We start from the raw sequence: 18,364 nt of genomic DNA, 5'->3' as shown, positions 1-18,364 counted from the left end.
CCTCCTTCAGATGCTGACATCTGCAAATCAATGCTCTCAGCTATAGGGTGAAAATTAGTTCACCCGGTCTACATCAATTTAGAGTTTGTTCCCGCTTCAGAAACTTTTCTAACAGCAGTCAGTCTGTTTAATAACATTGATGTTGATCACTAGAATTGATGCATTAGCTTTTCTGTCCAAGCAGTCATGGCAACAATTTATTGCTATCAGCCATATAAAAAAAAAATAAATCTCATAAAGCACCGCTGTAAACATTTTGGCTCTTGCTATCTTTGCACAAAGTTCCCGCAAATCACACTCCTGTTCTGCATGCAGAAAGCACGCCATCAGAGCCGTAATTATAGTCATACGGGACTGTGGACCTCAGAAATTGCTATTTTACCAAAAATCCTGGGATTATAAGAAGTTTTTCATTCTAGAGGAAAATGAAGATTTCTTTCACAGAAGGCAAAGATGATATTTATACAAACCAAGGAAAAACTTAACAGCCATTTCCTATCTCACCAGGTGCTGTGCTGGCAGTTAGTCAGGCTAGCTGCCCACATCTCCATGCTTTTTTGGCAACCCCAACCTCTCTTGAGGTTTGTCGTCTGTCTGCAAAGCAGGCCCAGAGGAACCAGGAATCTCTGAGGTCTGAGACACAATCGTGGGGACTGTATTGGACATCTAACAATTTTGAAGGTGTTAAATTCTGAAAGTGTTGAGTGTGTGAAGCCAGAAAACTTGCAGACCAGGGGTCTCTGGCAGTTCTGCAAGCCGAATGCTCAGGAAGCAGTTGTGTTAGGAGCTTAGAGACACAGGAAAACTGGCAGTAGGCACATAGAAAACAGGGCAGATGAAGAAGCAACAACTTTTCACTGCATCTTCTGATACATTTTTTCTGGAAGAACCATTTTAACCACACATCCACCTAATATCACAGAATCACAGGATAGTGGGGGATGGAAAGTTGGCGATCATCTAGTTCAACCCCCTGCCAGAGCAGGGTCACCTACAGCAGGTTGGACAGGAAAGCATCCAGGCAGGTTTTGAATCTCTCCAGAGAAGGAGACTCCAAGACCTCTATCGGCAGCCTGTTCCAGTGCTCTGTCACCCTCAAAATAAAGAAGTTTTTCCGTCATGTTGAGATAGAAATATCTAGGTTTAAGTTTCCTAGAAAGAGGAATTTTGATCTTACCTGCTGTTTGAGTTCTTTTCTGGTATACACGGATCTCTTTAGCATTGTCAAGTCTAGCAAGAGACTGAACATCAGTGCCATTATATCTGTTTATTCGTAAAATGTTGAGGTTATCTGAATTAACTGTATATAAATAGTTTTCAAATACTGCCAAACCACAAAGATGCCTAATCTGCAAAAGAAAAAAATTATATTATTTTAGCTAGATATTTTAGGTATGTCTATGATTTGTAAACATCAAAGACTATTGTGAATTGCACATGATAAATTGTACAAAAGGATTTCTGAATATGTTGATGAATGTTTGTAAATAATAAATACAAACTGCGCTACAAGTGTAGTTCACATTCTTGTAGTCTGAAGTTTATAATTAGAAAACCTTTTTACAAGACAGAAAATTCAAAATATTTAGCAATCCAAATTAATTTATCCTCTCAATTTCCCAGTTTCTGTATTTTAAATTAAAACTCCTTCATACTTTAAGTGCGATGGCTTATTTTAATATTAACTAATATTAATTCGTTAATAATAACTAAGATAAATTAACTAATATTTAGTAGCATTAACTAATAATATAGTAACATAGATATTTAAAACACAATTTACAGGTTGAATTGATGTATTTTTTGATTATGTTATAATCAAAGCAAGGCAAATAGTGCAAGATATACCCACTGGATATTTCCTTAAGTAAAAAAAAAAAAAAGAATGAATAAATAAATAAATTCCCTCAGCTATGCTTGTGTTGGCATCTTTGAATATGGTTATGGTCACACAGTACTGCTTGCTTCTCAAAAAGTGAATTCTAAAATTGTATTAATCTGTGATGTGTCTGGGTACATTGATTAAAAATTACCTGACATTAGTTAGTTAGCCAATCACAGCTCGAACATGAACTGTTCGATAATCTAGCAGTTGTGATTGATTTATAGATTTAGAAAATGTAAAATAGCTCATTGGCAATTTTGAAAGCTGAACAAATTAAAGAGAATTTGTTGGCAGATGCTCATATATTCACAGACTGAATATCTTATTAGTTTAATCAATAAATTGTTCACCACAGAGTATTTACTTAGCTCATTTACTCACAAATTCAGACGTACGTCACCAAAAAAAACCCAAACCAAAACAACGAAACCCCCCCCCCCCCAAAAAATACCCAAACAAGAAATCCCTGTCGTGCTTCAAATATTTCAGTCTTTTCTGGAAATTACGTCCCAGTTGACCAAATCTTGCCATTGTATTCTCCCCTTGCCCAGAAAAGAAAAAAAAAAAAAAAAAAGAAAAATAATTGAGATCAATGAAAGTGTTTGATTAAGACCCAATAAAAATTCAATCCAATTATAGTAAGATGGAAAAGAAAACAGCCTTGAAAATAACGATGCATCTGCACCAAATTGTCGAGTTCTTCTCTACATTATAATCCTTTCTTCCCTATTTCCATTTGCACTCAGTTTAAAGCTTTATTATTTAACTCCCATGAGAGCTTTTCTATATTTACACAATTAAAACTATGTGACTCTTTTTACAACACATTTTATAATGACTTAATTATTTGTATTTAATTTATGCATTTGTTGTTTCTTACATCTCATGAAGCTTTCCAGCTATCTTATGCATGAATGGAAATCTTGCTTGCTACAAAGAATAGTCCTTTGAAAGCCACCCAGGCTATCAATCATAAAAGCCTATATCATTTCGAAAGCATGTCTTTCGATATGCTTGTACTTATGAAACAAACTTTAATCCCTAAAATTTCTTGAAAATGGTTTTCTGGTCTGCTGTTTCCTTGGACTAATGAGGAGTAACTTGGAGTAACAGTCGTTCTAAATCCTGGCCAATGGAGGCACAAAACCTACTGAAATTACCAATTTCTTCATTTGAGTGGAAAGATAACCAATATGCTTCTCCTTTTGTGATAGCAGTGACCAACCAAGAGGGCAAACTTTTTAATACCCTTCACCCATATGTAAAGAAACAGACGTCCTTCTCCTTTCTTAGGCAGTTTAGAAAAGAAAGGATCCCTCTGAACTTGACCAAGAATCCTCTTTGCATCTAAATTTCAGAACGAAGAGAAAGTATCTATCCCATGACACCAGTACAACTCAGTTACAAGCCTGTAAAAGTATCTGTTAGTTGCTTCTGAAAATGGCTTTCTTTTTTTAAGTATCTATTCCAAAATGTTACCTGAAAAAAAGAGTTTCCAAGACCTGTTATTCCAGAACAACTGGCTAAAGACTAGGAGTAATTTGGTAAAAAAATAGGACGGTGTTTGCTATTTAGTCAGGTGACCTAAACTGGTTTTTGTCACGTTTTCTGCCTATTTTTAAATGGTAGTTATACTAGTTGCCTCTTGGTAAACAGTGATTACTTGGAAGCAAGCAAAGAATGACAGCAGAATAGGTAAAATGTCTATTCTGTCTGCACGTGTTTAAGCTCAGGCAGAAGCAGATGTGAACACGGTACCCACACCAGCTCTGGGAGTCCAAGTAGCAACCAGGACCAGTTTGGTCACTGCTGATTTCCCCTCAATTTACAAGCCTCAGGACTGCCAGGGAACCCCTTCCTTTCCCTGCTGCCTACGACCCTGCTCCCCAAGCTGAAGCGACAATAACGCATTGATATACTCCTGCTCAAACACTCATACAGTCTCAGCATTTGTATTTATGACACCGAACATCTGGATCAACTGGGAAAAGCATCATTGCCATCAACAAAATATGATTTAAGGGCATCCAGATTGGTCTGAACAGGTGAATAGCTTTTGCTCTTCTGTTTCTTTCACATTCTTGTGCCTGTTAGTCTCTTCTTCCCAAATTGGCATGGACATCTTGTCATTAATAATTTATCCCCTAGTATCTTTCCATCGACCCATATTTTCCCTCCTGAAGCCTTTTGCGATGGGGAGTGTGACCTACACGGTGCATTGTTAATGAGACACTGCATGGAAGCTTGTCCATAGGTTGCAAAATGGGCTAAATTGCAAATAAAACAAAATATGCAGATGGATCTTTTAATGTCTAAGACATTCAAACTAAAAAGAGAAAAAAATATGAAATTACTGTAACTGTTAACATTACGTACATTCATTTATTGATATCATTACTTTTTACTCATTTGCAAATAAATACCTACTTGTCTTCCTTTAGTTATCGTATGCCTCTTTCTCCCTTGATAGTCAACAACTTCCACACTATCCAGGTATATGTCAACCCAGTACACATATTTATTGACGAGGTCGAGTGCAAGAGCAGTTGGCTGTTCAATTTTAGAGTCTACTATCCACGTCCTGTTCATTCCATCCATGTCACATCGCTCAACCTTGGCAGCATTCCCGTAGTCTGTAAAGAAAAGCTTTCTGTTGAAAGAAAATAAGATGTTGTAAGTTTCAAAGGGTGTGAGCAGAGTGCAAAGCTCCTGGTGCTCTCTGCAAGGGAAGTTTTTGTTCTTCCCATTCCAGGGGGTTCATCTACCCATAACCCGTATATTCCATATTGATAACCATATAATTACCAAAAAAAAAAAAAAAATCACGTTATCTTCTTACAAATTCACAATTACACAGAATTTTCTTTGAAATGGAACATACTTGTCTTTTAAACGGATGGTATTCATACATACAGAGCTCACATTGCAATCTTAAATATCACTTTAACCATTATTCATAAAAAATGGCAAGATCTTTACACATACCAAAGAGTGACAAATCCACAAAGCACTTACATGGTTTGGAGAACAATTCATTGCGTGTGAGGTATAACAAACACAGCGATCCACACTGTCATGTTTTTGAAAATATATTTCTAAAGAAGATGCTTTAGTCTGGAGTAGTATCCAGCCTTGGAAGGATGTTCAGGCTTTAAAATGTTTCCACAATCCAATGAGTCATTCCATCCAAGAACAACGGGAAACTATCAAAGACTTCAAATTGCTACTAAAGCTTCCTAACCTGATACTTTATTAGCATTCACCGGATCTAGTACACACAAATCAATTTTGATTAACATGACAATATTTTAACAAGATTACCTATTTGTGAGACTAAATGATGCTCGCGATCTGAAGACCACCTTGCCATGACTTTAACATGCTCTAAAGAATAATCTGATTCCAGACTGACTGTTACTAAAACTACTTTGAGAATTAGGATTTCATTTTCCTAATGAAGTGAATTATCTCCTAGTTATTATCGCTAATGGGGATAACATTGGATCAACAGTACATAAACCTTGAGATAGCTTTATGTTAAAGAGTACTAATTCAGAGTCTTGCTTCTCATAGAAACTTCTCATAGAAATTCAGCATTGCAGTTTGTTTTAGGCTGGAAAGAATACATTTGCTAAAGAGCCAAATGAGACCTATATCCTTTATTATTACTGTCTTCAAATAAATAAGAATACATTTTAAATGTAGTTAAAGTGTTTCGCGTGCAAGTTGTATAAATTCAAAAATCATTAAAAGTATTAAGGTGGTAGAATTATCTATGGTATATGTACAGCAGCTGTCAAATGCCAAAATGAATTGATCACAGAATCATAAAATAGGGCTTGAGGAGAATTTGAAACGTCATGTAGTCCATCACCAGGCCATAAGGCAGAATAAACTTTACCTACAATATTCCTGAGGGATAACTCCATTCCTGACAGGGATTTCTATTTATCGAAATCATTTTGAATTCCTGTCTTGTCCTTCATTGTAATTCTGTGTCCCAGGTGTACTTTAAGAGCATTTTAAGAAACACATACTTAACATTCAGGTCCATATAAATCAAAACGTGCATACTACAGATGACGTGCAAAGTAAAAATTATGTCTGCAAAGCAAATGTTTAACTTGGAACAAAAACAGCCAAAGAACTGTGTGCATATAGATGCATATAACACACACATGTGTGTATATATATATATTTTTCATCAGCAGTGACAAGGCCAACACCTAATACATTTAAAGTAAGTTGTTACAGTGTTACATGTAGTCTCCTAGAGACTGACAATAATAAAACTTTATCTTTTAATGTAGAGGCAAAAGACAGAACAAGGAAGTCGCTGCCTAAATGCTGCCGTATGATCAAAGCGTACTGAAAATTAAATTAAGAAAATTAAATGCTTTACCGTGTAATCTTGAAATGCAATTCTGTATTTGAAAAACTAATGCAGATTTTTAGAATGAGGTTTAAATTGGAATTGCACTTATAAGACATGAAGCTGACCCCCACTTACACTGTATTTCCTTTGCCTTGGGAGTTCTCAAGGATATATTGTAGTAGTATTTATTTCAGCTCAAGGCTAATTTTTCTGCTTACAAATGATGCTGGATTTGCCTGTCCATTTCAGCAGAGGGTGGTGAAATTTTTTATCAATTCAGAGAGCAATTCCAGCAGGAATACTGACCCTGTACAGCCCAAGCGCTACGCGTTGGGTACTGGCCTTGAGGGACCAGCTCCGACAGGGACAGGGAGGGTGGTGTTCATTACAGCCTTTATTTCCTGAGACTACCAGTGAGGATGCTAATTTACGTTGCTATAAAATAGTAAAAATTTTGGCATTAAATTGAATATTATTAAGGCTTGTTACCTATTGAAAGCTACAGACCTCTTCATGCATAGAAATTCTGAATGTTCTCCTGGCTCTTTGAAACTGTAGAAACCCTATTACAAATCAAGAACAATGAGAGCCATCCTCTTCATCAAGTCCAGGTGCTTTGCAGGCATCCTATACTGCTATTTTTTCAAACGTCTTCAACTTGTAAAAGTATTTAGTTGTTTTGACCCAATGTTCCGTCCAGAAGCTCTTCCAGAATGGTTTCGTTGTTGTTCCAACAGTTAGGAATCTACATCTTACAACTAATGATGATACCTTCTCAAGGCTAAATTATACCTACCCATTTCTGCAACACACTTATTTGGCTTAAACAGTGCTTTTCAGCTGTCTTGCCCTCCAAAGGTATTTCTAGATGGCAGTCAAATTCTTTCACTCTCTACCTAGCAGCTAGAGACAAGCAAAGAAAGTCAATCTTTGTCAATCTCGTACGACAGGCTCTTTATGTTGCCCTTCTGTGCAGTTATTCCAATTTTAGGTCATGCTATTGAACAAGCATGGTCAGCACTGGATGCACTGTTCCAGAGAGGAGTTCACCAGTGTCTGTACTGCAACCTCCCTGCATCAGCTGGAGATTCAGCCATCACTGCATGACACTTTCTATTTTCACAGCTCTATTACACTGCTGATTTACTGCCATTCTCCTCCCTCTGCTGATTTCCCAGGGTTTAGCTGACTTTCTCCAGTCTATGAAATACAACCCGTTTCATAACTTAACAACTTAGTCTTAAAAAGTTATGGTTGGAGTTTTTCCAACAAGAGTTTGATTTCAACTAGGGAAACACAGGGAATATTCCCTCCACATCTGAGCAATGAAATCTCTGTAACATTTTAAAATAGCCTCATCTGACAAACCCACTGACTACAAATAGCAATAAAGTCATTTTACCAAATAAAACTAATTCCAGAGGAGCAGAATGCTACCACGAGACAAAAGTGACAGTGAACTTCTCAGTCCCTATTCTCATACCAGTCACAGATTCATCTTTCCTTCATTATCAGGCCCCAAAAACACATTAGGAGGGCCTCAGAAGGTTCTTTCCTGACAGAAGACATCTGCCCTCCATAGAAACTTCCTTTCAAACCCAGACAGTTTCTGTCTCAGTTCAGCTGCCAACATTATATGCCTCCCTCATCACCACTGTTCTCTTACAGCAACTTCTCTCTTGTCACTCCCTTTTGTTTTCCAAGCTCTCAGTCACCATGTTGACAAACCAGCTATTTCATTAGCTGAGAAAGAAGTACGTTTTCCTCGTAAAGCTACATTTCGATGACTGAAAATTCTCGATTTCAGAAAATCAGACATTTGCAGGGCAAAATTTCAAAATTCTGCAAAAAAACCCATGTATGGAACAATATTATAAGGTATCATTAAGTAGTTTTCAATTTTTTTCTTGACACATGCAATTGTGCTTCACAGTTGAGTATATTCATGCGTCACTATTGTTACTTTTTATTCTTTATTTCCCTCCTCAGTCTCTCATTACTCTTCATACTAGGGAAGAGGTGCACTTGTCACCATGTCCAGAAGCTCATCTATTCAGCTGCCAGGCCTCAGACTCTAAGCTGTTCCCTGTATAACTCCCAAGCCAGCCTATTCCCACCTCTTATTGCTCCTTTAATTCCCAGGTTGGCTTTTAAACCTCAAATGTTCCTTCGGTGGACCTACGGAAGAGGAATGTGTTATGGCACAGTAACCTCAATCCACAACGAGGAGCAGCAAAACACAGTTTCAGGCATGCACAAACCAGAGAGAAGTACACAAAATAAACCACCATACATCTGACAGTATGGTGTGGCTTAAGAGCAAATGGAAGAGTGGAGGCTAAAAGGACACTTTAATCACAGACGTATCCAAATTATGCACTCTCCTCATTCTGTGGAAGGAAGATGTGGTATCCTATGGAGTTACCTGAAGATCATATATTAAGGCAACTGTCAACGAGACCCAACCCGTGCCAGCTGCCACGTGGCAGTCAAACAGTAATGCCAGGGAAAATGCCATCTTTTGCCTCTCCATCCATTTCTCTCTTCCTTTGGTCTTCTCTTATCAGAGATAAAGATGTGTTAGTGTAAGTGCTACTTGGTAGGAAAAGGATTACAAGCACACACACATTTAAAGGGTAGCACCTTGTACTTAAGTTGAAGAACCAGAAAGAATGTTCTTCTGAAGTAGTTACAGGTCCACCAGCTTAATCTCAAGAAGGTGGGAATTGCTGGGGCAGACTTTGAAGGGAAGAATGACAGAGAGCTTGGCAGACTCCAGGGAAGAGTCAACCATCAGAGGTAAATTAATAAAGTATAGATAGAAAGAAGGCTGCTTTCTTAGACAAAGTTACTGCCATGGACCAGAACTACCCATATTAAAGTAAACTAGATGATAGCATACCTCAACAGGAGCTAAGAGAAGAAAGAACAATATTTAATTTTCAGAAATTACACTGAAAGGATCATTATCGAGACAGAGAGCCACTAAGGATATCCTGCTGATTTTGGGAAAAAATGAGAGACAACAAGTTGGGGGCTTTTTTCTAATTTAGAAGAGGGATTACAGTGTGGGAAAAACCTCTGAATTGGAGTACTAGAAATGAGGTGCAATTTAATCGGTTTAAAACCTAATGAGAAGACCCTTGGCATGGAGAGGCACCAGCCAGATGTACTGCAGGACAAATTGTAAACACAGAAAGATCCACTGTAGGAAATTAAAATTATTGGGACTGTGGTGAACAGGGAACCTTCTTCAGAGGAGGTGATCAAAACACTTAATTAAAAAGACTGTGTGAAAACTTGTGTGGGACACTCTGCTTGTAAATCCAATCTTATGGTATCGGGATCTACTTACGACTTGTGGATTTACTTACTGGATTCTCAGAAGGGGACTGCCATGCAGTCCTGTATCTGATTTCTACTGCATTTAATCAAAATGAATGTGATTTCATTTGATTTACATTGCATTTAATTAAAAACATGCTTTATAGCACGGTCCAGGAACATTTTCCCCTCTGTTGATGATTAAGTTGATTTCTGGGTTCAGCAGTTTTCTTTTTCATCTGCATCTCAAGCAAAAGAAATCAGCCACACTCAGATTTAGCCCATTTTTGGTAGTAAATGAGCCATGGCCCTTAGTGTACCAGACAAATCTTCGGTTCCTGAAGAGTACTACTTGCTCTACTTGCTAACACACCCACATTTAAAGAAATTGCCAGGATTGGGGCAAAGGCAAGTTTTTCCCCAGGGCAGAAATGTAAAGCCATTAGATTAGGGCATTTGGGTTCCCCCTTTTGGCTTCTTTCTAGCTCAACGCAGCACCCATCTCCTTGAGGATAATTTCCCCTTGCAAATCCATGCTATTTCGGGGGGGGCAGGGGGACAGTGGCGGGGTGGTGGTGTAAACACTAGCAGGCTCTCCAGCACAGAGCCTTTAATTTTTGTAACTCGTTTTGGAAGGAAATATTGAGCGGATGGGTTTTGTGCTAGATAGGACTGAAATTCTATTAATGCTCCTCCATGATTTCTGCAACCTGAGGGAGGCCATGTGTTTCAAGTGTTCATAGTATTTTGGAATCCTAACGATGCGTGCATAAGAGTAAAATAATAACAGTTTCTTCTCAAGGAGAGCTGCAGATTCAGTGCCACGCGGGAAGCAGCCCAGAGCTGAGCTGCAGATAGAAGTAAAACCCAGTTAGAGAACTCATTCCCATCGCACACAGCCCAGCTCGAATCACACAGAACAAGGGCAAAATCAGCAAAAGCTCAACCCAAATGCCTTCAGGGGGACATTTCTAACAAAACACCTTTCTCTTTACAGAGAAATCACCGGTTCAAAGAAAGTTTTTCTCATTTGCAGTCACACGGGCGGCAGTCTGAGCAGCAAATGGGGTAAACAGCTGTGAATTTGGAGGATGGATTAAAAAAAGAGCAATTCTGGTTCACTGCTAAAGTAGCTACAAATTGTCGTAATCTGTGGAGTTCTTACTGAACAGAGCAGCACAACATGGGGGAAAAGAGAAAAATCCTGCAACTGTTTTTTTTTTCCTTCTTGTTTTTCCCTACTAAAACTGTCCATCTATAGAAATATGCCAAGTATAAAGCCAAGATCCTTTCCACTTCTGAGGGAATAAAAGCCTTCACTTTCTTTTGTCTTAGCAATGGCAATACATAAAGTAAAGCTTTTTAAAGGTCATAATGTCCCTTAAAAAGTTTTGTCCCCTCCCTTTTCCACCCAAATAGGCCTCCTCTGCAGGGAGGTAACTGCAAAAGGTGCTCCAGTGCGCCTGTCTACCATCCCTGGGTGCAGCAGGAATAATACACGGTAGTAAGATGCACAGCTAACTTTCTATCTTTTGATATCTTTTCACAGTTTCAATTTTCTCTCGGAAGTTCTACTTCCCCACACAGAGTAAATACGTAGCAAACCCACATCAACCCTACCATATTCTCTTTCTTGCTCCGCTTACGAATAGGTGTGAGTTTCTGTACATGCTAAAACAATGCATGGCTGGAATATAACACCAATAACTCAAAGCAAAACACCCATAGAAACAAAAATCCAATTCATTGGTTTTTCTAGAGGATAAAACTGAAAGGAAAGTTTGTCTTACACGCATTATCATCATAAGAGTTAAGTGTGTTTTTTTTCCCGGCCCCACCAACAATAAGATTACAGCTGAGACATACTCTTGAAAAACTGCATCCCTTAGCATATATCAAATTTATACTTGCTTAATCTGCTTTCTGTCTAAATACAATTCAATATTCTTTCATTAAAGCCGTGTAATTACCTTGAGTAATATTGTGCAGCAATGGTGCTTTTTCACTGTATTTCTCTTTCTTCTGAACAAAAGGATGTTGTCTGAATTTTGGAAGTTTATTCCCAATACAAAAGTTTAGTCAATAAAATTTTACCTTCTATGTCACTTTTTTCATAAACATATGCAAAGTTTTAATAACTGTTATTTTTAATCAAAAGACACATTGCAGTTGTATTTGTGGATTCAGTGGATTCATTAAGGGCCCTGCACATTAGTATTTAATTTGTCAAGTTATTGGCATTCATCTGAAAATGTATGGCTTTGGATTTAAATCAGATGTGGAAATCTGGAAGTAGAGTCCTTTCAGACTGTAAGTGTACTTCCCCGGGCGTTACTACAAGCACTTCAATTAGAATAAGACTGAAGAAACATTGATTATTCCCAGTTTATCACAAACCAGCTGTGCCAAATTGCTGTGTTGATCCACTGAGAAAATTCATTTTATAAAGACACTCAAACCATCATGTAACATGCTTTTATATCATCACTTAAGTAGACTTTCGACCTGACAGACAAATTGTACCAGGAAGTCTTTATAATGCTATTTCACAGACTTTTATATATTTGTAAAATGCGTGTTTACATTCAAATCATGCACACGCTGTTAGATATACTTAAATCTGTAACTCTGAGCCTGGAGAAAGCATGATGATGAATGCAGCTCTTGGATTACCCTGAGTAATTATTTCCGAGGATTAGATGGTTAATTTCAACTACTGTATGTTTTATCAAATATACAAGAAGCAGTGAGATAATTTTGCCATTGAAAATTGAAATTCTGTTTCCTCAGCAGACACTCAGGGTCTTGACATATATGCTCTCCTTTTTGTATATGCTATACAAACTCAACTAGAGATATGTATTTTTAATGTAATATTTTTTTATTATTCTGCTTTGAACGATGGCTGGAGCAACAACATGGTGCCACTTGACCGTTTGCAATATTTACACGAACCAAAGCACATAGCAGACTACGCATATTCAAAGACTTATTTTCAAAGATTTAATTAGTATTGTACTGAAGCTCATTCACAGAAAAAATAAACACAGTACTTTTCCTGAAGGTATTTAATTTTCACAATATATTAGTACATGCAGTCAGAGTCTATTTTTTCTTCCACTTGATAAACAACTTTTTCCTTTAGTTGAAAAGAGACAATTTTAAAAATTACTTTTTAAGAATAGGATTTTGGGGGCAGGGCGGGGGGAAAATTTTCATTAATTGTTCAGTACTTCGGGGTGGGGGAAGACAGACCCTGAAAGTGTGTCCGACTCGCAGCCTGGTGAAACGCAGGCGAACAGGAAAGCAGTCTGGAGCTTCGTGGGTTTAACTTTTGTCCTAGAGCTACGGAGCAAATCAGGACAGCACTTAGCAGTCACTCGCTTTTTAAAAGCAATTTTCTAGACGCAGGAGGCTATTATTTCCCAAGCATAACCCCACTTCTCCAGTGGCTTTTCTTTCCCAGAATTTGAGACATGGCCCTTTCAACCCAGTTTGAGAAACATTAGTTACATGGACTGTTTGGCACCATGAAATGCAAGAAGTGTACCCATTCAATTCTTCAGATTTAAAATCATGGTTTCTGCATCACCTACATCTATCACAACACAGATATCTACTTTAAAATAAGAATGCTTTGTCATCAAATTTGTGATTTGTCAACCAACTTTTTCTATTTAAAGTTACAGAGAATGAAAAAGGCAGCATTTTTGCGATATTCATTTATTTAAAATTTATTATTAACGTGAAAAATAAATTATAACAGTTCTTCCGCCTTGGTATTTTATGACCTATACCAGATTAAATGTCAGTAATAGCTGGCATTTGAGAACCTGTCTCATCCATCTTATACAGAAAATGCTACAATAATCATCGTTATATAGGATTATATTAAACTAATCAAAAATCCACAGTTTGCAAGCTTTAGGAATCTCAGGCAGACCTGAAGAAAGGCTAGGATTATAATTAGAGGTGTAGTCTTTAGATCCCAAAAGCTTCAGACCCCAGTTTTGAAACCCGAGAATTTAAAGTCGTGGTGAATCACTAGTCAACAGCAAGGATGGGGATTTCTTCTTTCCAGCAAATTCGTGGAAGAATATATCGGTGGCTATTAAATGCAATGATGTTTCTAACTCTGAAAATCAGAATGTTGTACACCGCTGGAAGCTGACGGGTTTGCTGTGGGTACTACTCCTGTATGCTTGTTTTAGTCTTACTTTCTCATCTAATCATTCATTTTGCTACAGGTATGCAAAGTCACAGCTGTGCTGGTATGTGCTTCAGTACTACTGTCCGCAGAGCTCTTGGCTTAGATTTAAGTCATTAAATATAATCAGTGACATCAAACCTGAGGGTGATCTTGGATGAAGACATAGGCTCTGCTGTAGAAGAACTAATTTGACAAAAGCTACACTTTAAATTTCTATTTTAAATATATATAAAAAAATTAATTTATATTAAGAATATACTTTAAAGAAAACTTTGCACATGCTAATAATTTCACTTTCTGCCAAAGGGGAACAAATACATCTCATTTTGATCTAGACAAGTAAACACAATGAATCCTTAAGTTAGTTTAAATTGTGCATGTGTAGAATAGAAAAGCGACAGCCTGTATTTGACGGCAATGGACAGAGCTGATCTTTATCTCAACGTGCAGCTTTCCTTTGGGATGAAGCAGTAAATTTTGCAGGTTAGGGAACTACTGCAATGTAATTGAGGATTCCAGTCTGTGAACACCTATGAGGAGGTACTCAGGGCTCACCAAGGAAAAAAAGTAAATCATAAATGTATCTACCTCAACCATAATAAATGAAATATGCAAAGTGAAATAAAAGCAAGATTCTCACCCAGCACTTCCATGTTCCTGATTAGAAATCTCCTTTCTTTGATGTTGGGTTGTTTTGGTTTTTTTTGGTAAGGTAATAATTCTGAAGCGAATATTAGAACTTGCCCTTCATCCTGAGTTTCCGATCAAATCTCTCCTGCCGGAGAGATTGGTTCGGACACTGCTGGTCTGCTCAAGGCTTGTTAACGGCACATCTTTACGCAGGTCTGCAGAGCCCCTAACCTCCCCGCTACAGAGTCCCAGCTGCAGCATTATTTAATGTCAGCAACAACCAAATTACTTGATGCCGTGCCTCAGCTTGGCATTTGACAGCAAGAAAAGAAAAATATGCACTTCTGCTTCCCCATTAACTATCAACTAAACAAGTCTTTTTCTCCCCAAAACTGCACTTGCAAACTAAATTAAAAAACAACAAAAATAAAAGCAAACGCCGAAAAAAACAAAGTCTGGTGTGAAACAGAGATCATAGACAATGACCTTTTAATGATCTATTAACCAAGTTAATAGAAAGAAAAAGCAAAACATGACTTATACAAAACCATAGTATTTGAAATCAGATTGAAAATATTGCATTTGCATTATTTTATTTATTCTGAGATGAAAGACACTTTAAATCTTTGAGAGGCTGTGGCTGCCCCATGCCTGGAAGGAGTGTAATGATAGGACACGGGGTAACGGCCTCAAACTGAAAGAGGGGAGATTTAGATTGGATATCAGGAAGAAATTCTTTACTCTGAGGGTGGTGAGACACTGGAACAGGTTTTCTGAGAAGCTGTGGCTGCCCCATCCCTGGAGGTGTTCAAGGCCAGGCTGGATGGGGCTTTGAGCAACCTGGTCTGGTGGGAGGTGTCCCTGCCCAGGGCAGGGGGGTTGGAACTAGATGGTCTTTAAGGTCCCTTCCAACTCTACAATATTTTGATATGATTCTATGACATTTTTTCTTAAGGCATTAGGAAACAAAACTCAATTTTGGTTAAGTGACAAGTAAATTGGTTGGATTCCACCATGGAGGAGGCTCTGCTGTTCTTGCTGTTGTTACTCTGTTGTTGATCTCTGAACCTTTCATTTGCAGCAGCTAGTCCTAGTGGGAAGGCAGAATTATTCATAATACTATTCATAATTAGTGCCTAATCACTAGAACTAATATGAAACTGCTAGAAAACTGACTGGTGTATATATGCCGGATTTAAAGCCAATGCATGTTGATTTGAAACACAAATATATAAACAACAGAAGGATTTTAATTTTGACTTCCAGAGGTTGACACAATTAAGAGCCCACCAATGACCTGTGACATTACTTGTTATATTTCCACTGTGTCAGAGAAGTTATACAAATAATAATTGCCCAAGAATGTTTGCTCTAGTTCTCAAATGTTTCCATAAACTTTTCCTCAAAGTTTTACTGAAGAAGTTTTACTGCTATGAAGAATACAAAGACAAAAAATGCACAAAAAATTGCACATGGCAATATCTAATAAGCAGCAGGTACTCATGTAAGCGTAACAATAGATTAATGGAGGTTGCGTATTTTGATGTTCAAAGTGATTTTAATTGAGCTGGGGCATGGAAACATGGTATTGCACACGGTGCAAGTCACGCACCTATATTAGTGAAAGGATGGAACAGTTCTAGTACTCTGATATTTGATGGCAAGTGGTAAGATATGAAATAAAACATTTTATGTTAAGGGATTTTGCATATGGAGTCATTCTCTTGTCCACTATTTGGTACTGAGAGACAGATATGACCACCAGAAGCGGGTCAGAAACGGTCCGAGTGAAGTCACCAGAGTAGGAAAACAAGAGGCAATAAACACTTTTTGCAGCCGCGTGCCATGGTCCAACCACATAGCCCCTCGTTTCTTGAGGGTACTTCCAAAACACGTCCATACCTCCTGCCAAGCTGAGAAGGGCTTCCCCCAGCTGAGCGCTGACGCAGAGGCGGATTCCCCTGCTCAGGAGAGCAGGAAGTAGCAGTTACAGGACTTCTTAGGGGGAACTTAGGCGTATTTCCACACCCTTCTGTTTCACTAACACTTACCATCACATAATCATAAATTTAAGTCATAACTCAGCAGTTCATGCAGCTGCTTGGAATCTGCAGTATTGCCACTTTTTTTTTTTTTTTTTCTGCTCAGCCAAGCTTTGATAAGAGGTTATTTTTAAGATGCTGTTTTTCGGTCCTGAGGCTTTTTGATGCTTTCGAATTCATGGCAATGGCTACATACACTTAACTTCCGAAAGCGGCATTATCTTCTCATTAAAAACAGCTTTATTGCCTGTGACAGTGACTATAAAAAAACCCAAACAACTTTTTCCTACAAGTCTACAGTCACATACACTTGGCTTTCAACAGCTTACCGTGTTGTCTTCACTGCCAATTTTCAGTGGAAATTAAATGAGTCGTGATTAATATTTCTTGAGTCTCGTCTTCAGAAAACTAGCATATCGGTACCAATTAGATAAACTACATTGTGATACAAATTATTGAATGACTCTAGGGCAAGGCTCATTCCCTAATGACCCCTTACATGAACAGGACATTGATCAGAATATTCACGTTTCACTCATGTACCTGTAAACGCTGAGCTACGGTGTTTACTTCAGTACTGGAAAAGTACAACGGCTTCCAGTCCTGCAGAATTCTTATTATTTCATAGGAAGAATGACAAACCTTTATCATCCTCCATTTATATAGACTTTATTTATAAGTCAAATACGGTCAGCGGGTATTAAATCCTTATCCAAAATTACACCTTATCACAGGACTGGTATTAGTGTCATCTAGCCAGAGTTAAATTTCATTCACTCAGATAATCAACTGAAAACATGAGAAGCTTAATAAGGCAATTTTCCCTCTGGAAGAAAACAAAATCTGGGTTTTTTTCTGACTACAATGCTGATTAAGATCCAGTATCTACAAATCACAGGCACAGAACCTGACAGTCAAGGTCCATTTTTTTTGGGTTTTTTTTAAATATTTCTGTTGGTGTTCATAGCTGCTCAATGAACGGCATGTGGACAATCAAATCGTATTCTTAGAATAGTTGGAAATCTGATAAAGAATTGTTCATGACAAACAGGTATTAACCTATTTTACATCTCTTAGCGGCCTTTCCTATCTCCCATTTATTCAAACCCATTTCCAACTGTTCCAAAGATGAATGTCTTACAAATGGCTGTAACAGTACTTACAGCTTAAATAGTCTGGAAATATTCAGTGTTAGTGGTTATTCCAACAGATATTTTTGCAAAAATATTCTCAACCAAAACCATATGACCCAAGATGTTGCTAATAAATACGTACCGTGATTTTAAAATACCAGCAAAGCCAATTGGTGGCTTTTATTCACTTAGCATTCATAGGCAACTTCTCATCCTGTGCTCTCTCACCTTACCTAAGCACTACAAACGCTACTTTTGTTCTTCTAAGTTTTGCCTGAGAAACTTAGTACTCAGAATTAATGAATTTGGTTTGAGATTGTTTGGAAGCTGTTAATTGCCGTGAGGGCATGGCATATTTGAAACTTGAAAGATCTGAAAGATCTTTCTTCTTAGGAAGGTCTAAGATTTTGCTTATATATATATATATATATATATATTTATTTATTTGAGTTATCGGCTTGACATTTCCCATTTCATTTGAGTGGATCATTCTAATCCTTATTTACTGAATCATCTGCCGCTATTTTCCACCTGAAGCTCGTCTCATTTCAAGAGCAGTGAAAACCTGTGCTGGCATGACAAAGTACTTTATAGAAAAGCCGTATCTGTAACACACTTGCCGTACTTGCTACAGAATTTTGAACATAAGTAATGAATTAAACAAGAGACTGCAGGAAACAACCTGGGAATCGCGGAATTAAAGAGGCTGTCAGCTGATCCAGAGGTATAGCATCCACTTCTGCTCCAAACACACCACTTATTTAA

General features: G+C 37.8%; 1 protein-coding gene across 1 annotated transcript in view; it reads right to left on the bottom strand.

Annotated features, from left to right (window-relative positions):
* The window catches only part of LRP1B (LDL receptor related protein 1B), a 749,025-nt gene that overhangs the window by 297,586 nt on the left and 433,075 nt on the right, over positions 1-18,364 (bottom strand). Inside the window, exons 8-9 of the mRNA XM_054208041.1 lie at positions 4,313-4,535; positions 1,178-1,349 (exon numbers count right to left, since the gene is read on the bottom strand). Coding sequence (XP_054064016.1) covers positions 1,178-1,349; positions 4,313-4,535 — 395 coding nt within the window. The remainder of the gene's footprint in view (positions 1-1,177; positions 1,350-4,312; positions 4,536-18,364) is intronic.

The sequence above is a fragment of the Rissa tridactyla genome, chromosome 7 (genome assembly GCF_028500815.1).
Source record: "Rissa tridactyla isolate bRisTri1 chromosome 7, bRisTri1.patW.cur.20221130, whole genome shotgun sequence".
Classification (NCBI taxonomy): Eukaryota; Metazoa; Chordata; class Aves; order Charadriiformes; family Laridae; genus Rissa; species Rissa tridactyla.
The sequence above is the reverse complement of the archived record's forward strand: the minus strand, read 5'-3'. Positions and strand labels throughout refer to the sequence as shown.